At 32.5% G+C, this 10,970-nt stretch overlaps 1 protein-coding gene across 1 annotated transcript; it reads right to left on the bottom strand.

Moving 5' to 3' along the window:
• Window positions 1–3,234: 3,234 nt before the first annotated feature.
• On the bottom strand, window positions 3,235–9,806 carry LOC133194627 (cyclin-dependent kinase 20-like). The gene is made up of 10 exons (XM_061330549.1): window positions 9,618–9,806; window positions 9,272–9,353; window positions 7,574–7,647; window positions 7,181–7,220; window positions 6,845–7,033; window positions 6,332–6,453; window positions 5,157–5,219; window positions 4,399–4,450; window positions 4,115–4,186; window positions 3,235–3,958 (listed from the first exon to the last, which is right to left on the bottom strand). The coding sequence occupies exons 2-10, from the start codon at window positions 9,344–9,346 to the stop codon at window positions 3,614–3,616; spliced, it is 1,032 nt and encodes a 343-aa protein (XP_061186533.1). The 5' UTR covers window positions 9,347–9,353; window positions 9,618–9,806; the 3' UTR covers window positions 3,235–3,613.
• Window positions 9,807–10,970: the final 1,164 nt, after the last annotated feature.

Raw genomic sequence — 10,970 nt, 5'->3', positions numbered from 1 at the left:
TGTAAAATCAACACTAAGTGTAGAAAAAAGGTTTTCATTCCTAGCCCTACCAGCTCTTTTCCTTTGCCGAATTCCTTTCTATTTCACAATATTTTGTCCGATGTGAAACAATAGTAGATAGTGGAATACTCTGTGTTTCAAAAATAGTCCTAGTTTTGCAATCATCTGCAATATTGCTATTTAGGCTTTCTTTTTTTTTCAAAAGCATTAGCAATCAACCGGAAGTATTCAAAGAAAAGGTAATCAAGTCATTCATGAAAACTGCATATAAAAGAAGAAAGTAGAAAGTATTTTCATTTGGTAAAAAAAAATTATTTCAAACTATAATTATTTTATTTTTAAAATATTTTGAAAAAAACATTTCACAACAGTTTCTGATTGAGGAACATTTAATTGATATGTAACAGGTCAATATTTCTGAATGCTTTTATTAAGGAATTAAATGAATACAAACAGATTTAGTATCAAGTTACGTTTGAAATGTACATGTATATTCTCAAATTATAAATTTTCTTTTCGTCAAATTTAAATAAACTAAGTTCTTATTTTTTTTGGCTAATGTCATGTTATGTCATGTATAAAATTTGTTACTGTAAGAAAAATAATGCGCAGATTATATTGCGCAGATTGTCTTTTGATGTAAAGAACTAAAGATCTGCATTTTTTGCACAAACAAACGCAAACAAGATCTATTTTCACATCAAATTCGAATGATTTGCCACAGTGTCAATTGACAGTTAGTGCAGATTGTAAATAACACATAAAAGAGTAGTAAATTAGCATAAAATGTCCATTAGTTACAGCCAACTTCATTCTGAATGAAATAAATTACCTATGTATGTAGATGTTTGATAAATGACCCAGTTCAGCTTGACAGTGCAAGATATAACACTATTTGTCTTTGTCTGTCTGGCATTGGAATATATATATATATATATGGATTGTCTGGAACCTTTAATGTATTCTTAACTATACAGCTTTTAATGTTCAATTAATAGCAATGTTTAAGGTGGACGAATGGTAAACCAAGTTTATCCTACATGCATTACCAAAGATTAAATTTAAACATTTAGTGTTGCAATATACTCTATCTTGGTTGCAGAACTTCAAGTTCGTATGTAAATGTTGTTTGTTTGTTTTACTGTTTAACGTCCCTCTCGAGAATTTTTCACTCATATGGAGACGCCACCACTTGCCGGATGAGAGCTGCAAATTTGACCTATACTCGGCACTTAGGGCCAATGTGCAGTGAGGGATCTTTTTCGTACCAGCATCTTCTGCGACACGGGACCTCGGTTTATACGGTCTCATCCGAAGGACCGGTCTCCAAGTCCCACAGTGGGATTCGAACCCGCGACGTAAGGATTAACTCCTTACTCCGCGACTCTAGAGCGAACGCTCTAACCACTGCGCCACGCGGGCGACTGAATGTTCTTAGTATTTTACAGAATTCTAGAATTGCTGTATTGCACCGTTTAAATAAATAATAACCTTAACAGTAGTCTTCGTCCTTGAAACTTGACCTTTATTCAAGCGATGCCTTCTTCTAACCTAAACTTTTATAAATTCATTTCTTTCTCCTCTTATTCACTACAAACAAACTCTAATGGAAGTCTTTGTTTCATAATGGTCATACCAATAATCTTAATCTTTGACCTTGGCCTTTAACCAAGTGATCCCAAAAAGTGTGGGTATCTTCACATAAGCCTCAAGGATAAAAGATATTCAAGTTATTGCATCACATAAATCCATTGTGTTATGGTGATGGTACATATAACTGTTGTAACATTTAAGCTAACCTATGGTCAAGTTTTTCTCTACCCCCCTCCCTTCCCACCATGTACATGTATAGTAAGCAAGTCTGCAGGTTGGGAGGTATACTTTAGTCATGTTATGGCATCAAGTAAATGTGTTGATGGATGGGCAGGAGGACCCGAACATTATTAAAGAGCACCTTTATTTTGATGTGGGGCCTAAATTCAAGAATTTATTAACCTTAGAAAAATTTATGACAAAGAGGTTCAAAATATTAATATAAGAGAAGGAAAAATATTCCTTTCACTGTGAATGGAGCAGAATAAAAAAAAAAGCAAAACCAAAAAAAAAAAAAAAAAAAACAAAACAAATGTTTGCTGCGTATATACTAGTATGTTATTTAAGTCAAGATGGCATGAGAAAGAAATATAACCTGTTCTTAAATATAACTGAATGATAAAGAGTTCTGTCCTATAAATGTAAAACATGAGGACATAATTACATATGTAGGGTCATTGTAAATTTATGTCTAAATTAATCTTATTTTTATTCAGTTCATATTGAATTTCATGCATACATATGATTAAACATACATGTAACACAATGGAGATATATACCGGTAATAACTCTAACAGATGCATACTTGTATTTACTAGAAGTATTTTTGATTGCTTAATATATGACTTAATTAATGATAAAAAAAAAATACAGGGAAATATATGCCATTTTATTTTCGCCCCTTTCTAAGTGGGCAAATTCAAGCGAATTCAAATTAAATAGTATTACATTTTTTTTATCTCTTTGTCTTTATTGTGACTAGGCGAATTTAAAACAGGGCAAAATTGTTTGAAATGGCGAAAATAACATGGGCCAAAAATAACCCCCTATCAGTCATGTCAGAAGTATTTTAATAATTTTATTTCACTACTTTTTATTTTGCACTTGTATTTAGTGTTTACGTATCACAAAATGCCAGGAAGGAAAAGCCTCATCTTCATCTGATTGTATAGACTGATAAAATATATTGATTTTATACAATAAGATTATTCAATTAAGGAATAACTGTCTAATTTTTTGGATTCATGATGTGATCAATCGAGTGGCTTGCGTGATAATTTGCATAAACGCCGAAGGCGTTTATGCATAAAATTATCACGCAAGCCAATCGATTGATCATCGTCATGAATCCAAAAAATCTGACAGTTATTCCTTATATTTACATGCTCCTGATTCTGCAAATCCCCGTGCTAATAGCCCGCTTCTGTCTCTATTTGTCCCGCCCCGCACGTGATTTTTTTAAACCGCGATGAACCAGTAGATTTATGAAGAAATAAAGTATTTTTACAATTTGTAATTTTATCTCGGACAAAGACATTGGAAATGTAAATATTACAATATAAACATAAATATTTCACTTTTGATCTGTGATCTTTTTTAAATAACCAATAGATATGATATATTAATAATTCTTGTGTGAATTATGTTTTTAAATTATTAAGATACCTCAATCCACAGATAAAATTGCTTTTATTAAAAACAATATAGTTTAAATACCAAGCTTACTTGCTAAAAGTAAAGGGCGCATACTGGTTTTTGATCATAGTGCATGTAAGCTTTCCCCAAGAACCTTTCAATTGTACATTTACAATTATCACACAGAAATTATTGGCCATTTTCTAATGATGAAACATTAACGTTTAGAATTTTTTTTTTACACTATTCCATAGTAGTTACTGAACTGTAGACTTTGCTTTGGATTACAAACAATTGTCTGTTTATCACAGTCCATCTTTTTATAACTTCCACCCTATAATCATCCACCCTAGAGAATCACATTCAATTTTACCACTACAAGACATCATCTGATTTTGACAATATGAGGGGCCAGTAACTCTGGATCAATCAAAGATTTCTCCAATGGAGTGTCAATATTATAGTCATGTGTTTGTTGTCGCCGTGGTAACCCCCTCTTGCTGCGCTGGGGGATAGGGAGTTCCGAATGATGGGCAGGAAGGGGTTCTGTGAAGAAATAGGGATGAAGTAGTGCCTCCTTAGCAGATATTCTTTGTTTGGTGGGGTAAACAAGGAACTTTTTGAGGAGGTCCAGGGCTTCACATGATGCATCAGGGACTATCTCCTCCAATGGTATTGGGTTGTTTTCTGGGAATGTGATTTTGTTGTAGTCTGGCAATTCAGAAATGCCCTGAAAAGAATCATGATTAATATATTAATATCATACATGCATATAAATTTACCTCCTTTTTGCAAATGCAATATCCAGGTTACAAATAATTCTTAATATTAAAAAAAAATCATCTCTCTATTTCATCACTTAAAACTGATGTCTAAGTGAACTTACTGGCCAGATCTTTTCATTTGGAGTTCCTAAGACTCGTAACACCTGACAAAGCTGTTCTATGTCATTTTCTCCCTAAAAAAAAGAAGACAATCACTGAATCAGTAGTAAGCACAAACTTGTTTCTTCATTATGCATTGCCATTAAGGGTAATTTTTATAAGTAAAGTTTGCAACACAGCGATGAAATAAAATTTATCAATCAAACTTAATTGATAAACAAAGTGATTTCCATAAAATCCACCAGTTGAATATTTACTGGTGCAGTTTATATGTTTTAATGCTTACAGGAAACAATGGTGAATTATTCAGCAGCTCTCCAAATATACAACCAACAGCCCTGAGTAAATAAAACATAAAAAAAAAAAGTCAATCCTTTTATCCATAACTCAGTAGGAGAAACAAAATAAATCAAGAAATTTGAGGATTTATTTTGTTGTAGTTTGCCATTCAACCTCGTAATACAGTACAGACAATAAAATTATAAGATATACCTAGTATTTGACAAACAAGTATCAGCTGAAGTTCAGCTGGATGTTTGTTTTTTGTTTTTTTTATGGTACAATGTAACTTTACTGATAATTGTACTTTGTCTACTACACATTTAGGTATACTTATACAACTGTGATTGTTTTATTTATTCTACATACTTAGTAAACTGTGGTGGACTGTGTCCTTGCACAGGCACCTGCAGCTGATGGATACATACTGATGACGTAATACCCCACCTCCTCTCCCCACCCCCTCCCCTATAAGAGTTTTTTAGGCATGGTAACATCAAAAATAAATGAATTCCTCTCAAATCATATCTAAAATCTTATATCTGATATCAATACATGTACCCATTTTTGTTGAGTTATATGCTACAGTATTTTTTATTACCAAAAGAGGGGCATCTTTAAAACTTAATACAAATGGGAAATCAAAATTTAAAGTATAATATACAAAAGAATTCCAGTATTTTTTTATATTAAAATATAATGTTTAAAAATTCTCAAACATAAAGGGGGTGATTACATCAGGTGCCTGTGTATTTTAAAACTTACCAGAGATCCACTCCTTCATCATACTTTCTAGCACCATACAACAGCTCAGGAGCCCTGTACCACCTACAACAAACAAAAACTTATACGTCACTGTAACAATATTCAGATCTAGCTCCATACAACAGCTCAGGAGCCCAGTACCACCTACAACAAACGAAAAAATATACGTGACTGTAACAATATTCAGATCTATAGCTCCATACAACAGCTCAGGAGCCCAGTAACACCTACAACAAATGAAAACATATACATCACTGTAACAATATTCAGATCTATAGCTCCATACAACAGCTCAGGAGCCCTGTACCACCTACAACAAATGAAAACATATACGTCACTGTAACAATATTCAGATTTATAGCTCCATACAACAACTCAGGAGCCCTGTACCACCTACAACAAACGAAAACATATACGTCACTGTAACAATATTCATATCTAGCACCATACAACAACTCAAGAGCCCAGTACCACCTACAACAAATGAAAACATATACGTCACTGTAACAATATTCAGATCTATAGCTCCATACAACAGCTCAGGAGCCTAGTACCACCTACAACAAATGAAAACATATACGTCACTGTAACAATATTCAGATCTATAGCTCCATACAACAACTCAGGAGCCCTGTACCACCTACAACAAATGAAAACATATACGTCACTGTAACAATACTCAGATCTAGCTCCATACAACAGCTCAGGAGCCTAGTACCACCTACAACAAATGAAAACATATACGTCACTGTAACAATATTCAGATCTATAGCTCCATACAACAACTCAGGAGCCCTGTACCACCTACAACAAATGAAAACATATACGTCACTGTAACAATACTCAGATCTAGCTCCATACAACAGCTCAGGTGCTACATGTATATACCACCTAGTGAGTACAATAATTCAATGACTTATTTCTGAACAATGATCATAGAAGATTTTTGACTATTTCTTGAAAGGAGACTTATAAACATGCTAACTTCTCTCAAATATGAATTATTTTACCGTCAGAAAAAAGAAAACTTGGGATCAATGATTAATTCTTCTAAAGCAATAAACACAGTAATGAACAATCCCCAGCAAATCTGCTATCAAATCAAAAAGTTATACACATGTAATAGTGATGCTTTGATAATAATCTGAGGCATCTGTGTAAACTTCAAACAATACCTGGTTGCCACCTGGTGACTGTATTGTCTTTCGCCTTTGTTTTGAAACACTCGAGCCAATCCAAAATCTGCAATCTTTAAGTGTCCTGTAGAGCTTATCAGGAGGTTTGCAGGCTTCAGATCCTGAAACCCAGTAAGAATGTAAAATACTTAGCATGTCAATCTATTATGCTAAAAATTTGTGATGTATTGCAGATTAGTATTTATTGAAGAAATTTTTGCAATGCTAAGTTAACAGGAAAATGATCAAGTCATATTGTAAACTTCTGTTTAATACACAGTCAAACCTGGTTATCTCAAAATCAATATGGCCAAGAACAAACCGAGAGGTATCTGAGGATTCAATATATTGAGATTAAAATGCATATTTAAAAGGTGGTTGGGACTTCCAGCTTTATTCCACATTTCCATGGTATTTGAGGTATTGATATTAGACCAAAGTTCAACTGTACTTATGCCCTTTAACTTGAGACATACTTAAGTAAATACTGTACTATGATATGTATAAACAAACCCTGTGCATGATGTTATTCTCATGACAAAAAGCCACCCCTTTGAGCAGCATTAACATGTAGGACTTGACCTGTCCCTCAGTCAATGGTTTCTCTGTATTACGGATGACCTCTGAAAGGTCAGACAGCATGTACTCAAAAGCTAGGACCAGGCTTGTTCCATGGGGAAACACCTCTCGTAACTTTACAACCTAAAAATAGTCCAATTAAATAATTTAGTTCTACTTTGTCATTTTACAAATCCATGTATACATAAGAAATATTTTTGTCTAGAAATATTTCCATTAATAATAGCTACTGTCTTAGTTTGAAGATTTTTTTTTAATTTAAATACTTACATATGGATTGTCCTCAATCTCTTGGAGAGCTTTTATTTCTCTGTTAAAGAAAAAAAGTATGTCCAGAAAAAAAATATATGCATACAGTCAAACCTCATTATCTTGAACTTGATGAGACCTAAGATTAAACTTTGAAATATTTGAGGATTTCAGATAACAAGGTTGGAAAACAGGAAGAAAAAGTAGTTGGCACTTAATTGTCAATTCATTTTGACATATCCCTGGCATTCAAAATACATGAATCAGTGTTCTAGATCATAAAGTTCAACTGTAATCCATTTGTACTAACATACAGATAAAATACATGATAAAAGAATCAAAATCAAGATGATCTACTATTAACAAATCTAAATCGTCATTATATTACAACATATAAGACATTTGAATAGAGACCTTAAAGCTGTGTGTGGTATTCCATCCTCTAATTTGCGAAGAGGGACCTTCTTCAAAGCAATCACCTCCCCACTCTGAGGTAAAGACAATGATAATTTATATGTTTATCACCAGTGAAATGGCTCCCATTTCACTTTTGATACTTATTTTAATATATTTAATGATTTTCTTAATAAATTTCATATCATTCATAAAATTCATTTACTTTGATAAATTCTTGATATCCTAAGTTATTTGTTCACAATTAAGTAATGAAACTAAACAAACACATTTTACATCTGGCTAATTCTTAATCCCCAGAAATATTTAGAGCTTTCTTAGCAATTGTAAATCATTTACACTCATACTGCCTGATAGCAATGGTCACTGATTAGGTGTTAGATTAATTAAATAAATCTTCTTTGACTTCCTGACATCAAAGGATGACACTTGAGTATTCTATTGTTCAGATTACTTAGTTGACAAGTTTTGCCCTTTGGCTATATTTACATTGAGTAATTTCTTACAATTAGTTAATAATATATATTTGAGAATACAGAGAGTTAAAAAAGATCTAGAGTGACAGAGCTAGTGAGTTGATGTGTTAATTAAGAACCATGTAGGAATTAGACTAAGAAACTTTTAAGATTCTATTTCTATTTAGGCCAGCTTTATCTAAATTTTAGTTAGGACTTGGACTTGCATCTTTATGTTTTTATGTTGTTTGGAATTCACTGTTACTTTAATAAACTGTCATTGTTACCCTACAAATTTGGACTTATGTGCTTCCTAACATTCCCCAAACCCTTGAGCTAAATTCCCCAATGAACGTGCACCGCCAAATTATGTCCAAGACATCTGAGAGCGCGGTCACAGAGTAATTCATTTACTTTGATAAATTCTTGATATCCTAAGTTATTTGTTCACAATTAAGTAATGAAACTAAACAAACACATTTTACATCTGGCTAATTCTTAATCCCCAGAAATATTTAGAGCTTTCTTAGCAATTGTAAATCATTTACACTCATACTGCCTGATAGCAATGGTCACTGATTAGGTGTTAGATTAATTAAATAAATCTTCTTTGACTTCCTGACATCAAAGGATGACACTTGAGTATTCTATTGTTCAGATTACTTAGTTGACAAGTTTTGCCCTTTGGCTATATTTACATTGAGTAATTTCTTACAATTAGTTAATAATATATATTTGAGAATACAGAGAGTTAAAAAAGATCTAGAGTGACAGAGCTAGTGAGTTGATGTGTTAATTAAGAACCATGTAGGAATTAGACTAAGAAACTTTTAAGATTCTATTTCTATTTAGGCCAGCTTTATCTAAATTTTAGTTAGGACTTGGACTTGCATCTTTATGTTTTTATGTTGTTTGGAATTCACTGTTACTTTAATAAACTGTCATTGTTACCCTACAAATTTGGACTTATGTGCTTCCTAACATTCCCCAAACCCTTGAGCTAAATTCCCCAATGAACGTGCACCGCCGAATTATGTCCAAGACATCTGAGAGCGCGGTCACATGTTAATAAATTTAGAATTTGAATCAATTTAGAGAAAAACTATATAAAATATAAAACTTGCTTGTATCAGTTTCACCACATATATATGAGGAACCAAACCAAAGTTTAACAATTATATAAAAATTATGGCAAGAAAAAAGAATGTTTATGTTTAATGTTTATCCATGTACATAAAATTACCTCAATATGTTTAGCTTTCAAAACAATTCCATGAGCCCCCTCACCAATCCTGCCCAAAATGATGTGTTGATCCATGATTATTCTGAAAAAGAAGATCCCCACTTTACTAGTGAAAACAATACATTGCATTTGCAATGGCCAGTGTTACTAATCTACATAAGTATACGTATAATTAATATTCAAATAAATTCTTCGTATGAGTTATTTGATCAAGTATTGAATATTATGTACTATTTCCATATGTTTGAAAACTCTTTTTATTATGCTATTTTATAGAAAAGTCTTTAAGGTATTTAAGTTGTGAATTAACTGATTAACGACATTATATGTTATTTAGAATACTTACCTGTTTACACAAAATGACAAAAGTTAAACGTTTGATCTACAGATCTTCGCAGACGTGATGATTTTATCTATTTTGCACAATACTAATATAAATTTATGAGTAACATCGCATTCCCCGGTAAACTATGAGCTAAATCATACCATTCTGACTCTTAAATATCAACAGACACGGTATACCTTTAACAAAATTACGAGGAAATTATCGTGCAAGAAAAATGTTGTCAGGAAAGCGGAGATCAAATTTATCTCCAAACACAGAAGAACTAATAATAAAGGGGAGTAATGCCTTTTAACATGCCTGTCTCTTGTACAGGCCGTTGCTTCACTAAAATTTTTAGAGTTTTCTTAAAAGTGTAAAAGTTTTAATTTGAATTTGAATTAATTATGTGTGTCTTTGTACTAAATTAACACTTTCAACTTTTGTTTCAATTTGTATAAATCAATCATCTCACCAGGTGGATCATTACAGTTTAGAACGCATGTACAAATAATTCAAAACGTGAAAACTTTCAAAGGTTGTCTTTTATTTACTAAACCCAGAGGCCCGTATTACAAAAGGACTTATGACAACGACCAAAAACTTTAGTGGATTGTAAAATTTTGCAAATTAATGATTCAATTCAAAATTACTAGCATAAAAATATCTTTCTAATTAAATTCTTGTAAAAAAGATTAAAACCATTTTAAAATTAATGTAAGCTAGAAAGTTATTTTGCAAAATTTCATTTCGGTCTTAGTCGTGAGTTCTTTTGTAAAACGGGGCCCAGGTTTCGGGAGCCCTCCCCCCTTCCCCCGAGAATTTCCATCAGGACCCTGGACCCGCTTGGGACTCGGGTGGCCCCAAGTTCCCTTGCCTCACTAAAAATTTGAGCCTACATGTAGTTACGGCTTTGCTCTATCTACATCAGACAGGCAAGGCCAGTCTATTTAAAATTTCTATTAAATATATATCTATATGTAATTAATATTCCGTTTTTAAAGTAAATTCTACTTGAATGATTTTAATTCAGTGTGAAATTCTATACCTTACCAGCGACTTTATATGTTTACGCAAACACGTATATATGAGACTCTTATACGTCTATGGTTTACATACATAAACCATGATAAAATGAGTTGGTTTTTTTTTTTTTTTGGGGGGGGGGGGGATTTAAATTATGGTACTTGATGTCTTTGAAAGGATTCTACATGTTTCCCAGACTTCAATGATCCTTAATTACCATATCATTGTTAAATTTAAAAGGTATATAGGGCATAATTTTTCGGTAAAACAATAAAATAATAGGTTTTAAACTGTCATTTTCAATCCAAAATAATGAAAATCACCTCAAATTTAGGATTTTTTCTCATGCCA

The sequence above is a fragment of the Saccostrea echinata genome, unplaced genomic scaffold (assembly GCF_033153115.1).
Source record: "Saccostrea echinata isolate AGI-Se365-2 ecotype Australia unplaced genomic scaffold, CSIRO_AGI_Sech_v1 ptg000029l, whole genome shotgun sequence".
NCBI classification, from domain to species: Eukaryota; Metazoa; Mollusca; class Bivalvia; order Ostreida; family Ostreidae; genus Saccostrea; species Saccostrea echinata.
The sequence above is the reverse complement of the archived record's forward strand: the minus strand, read 5'-3'. Positions and strand labels throughout refer to the sequence as shown.

Excerpts from the sequence above, each read along its gene's own strand:
- LOC133194627 (XM_061330549.1), bottom strand. The coding sequence starts at position 9,346 with ATGGATCAACACATCATTTTGGGCAGGATTGGTGAGGGGGCTCATGGA. Across the intron at positions 7,648-9,271 it reads TGAAAGCTAAACATATTGAG|AGTGGGGAGGTGATTGCTTT; the intron begins GTAATTTTATGT and ends TCTTTACCTCAG. Across the intron at positions 3,959-4,114 it reads CAAATGAAAAGATCTGGCCA|GGCATTTCTGAATTGCCAGA; the intron begins GTAAGTTCACTT and ends GATTCTTTTCAG.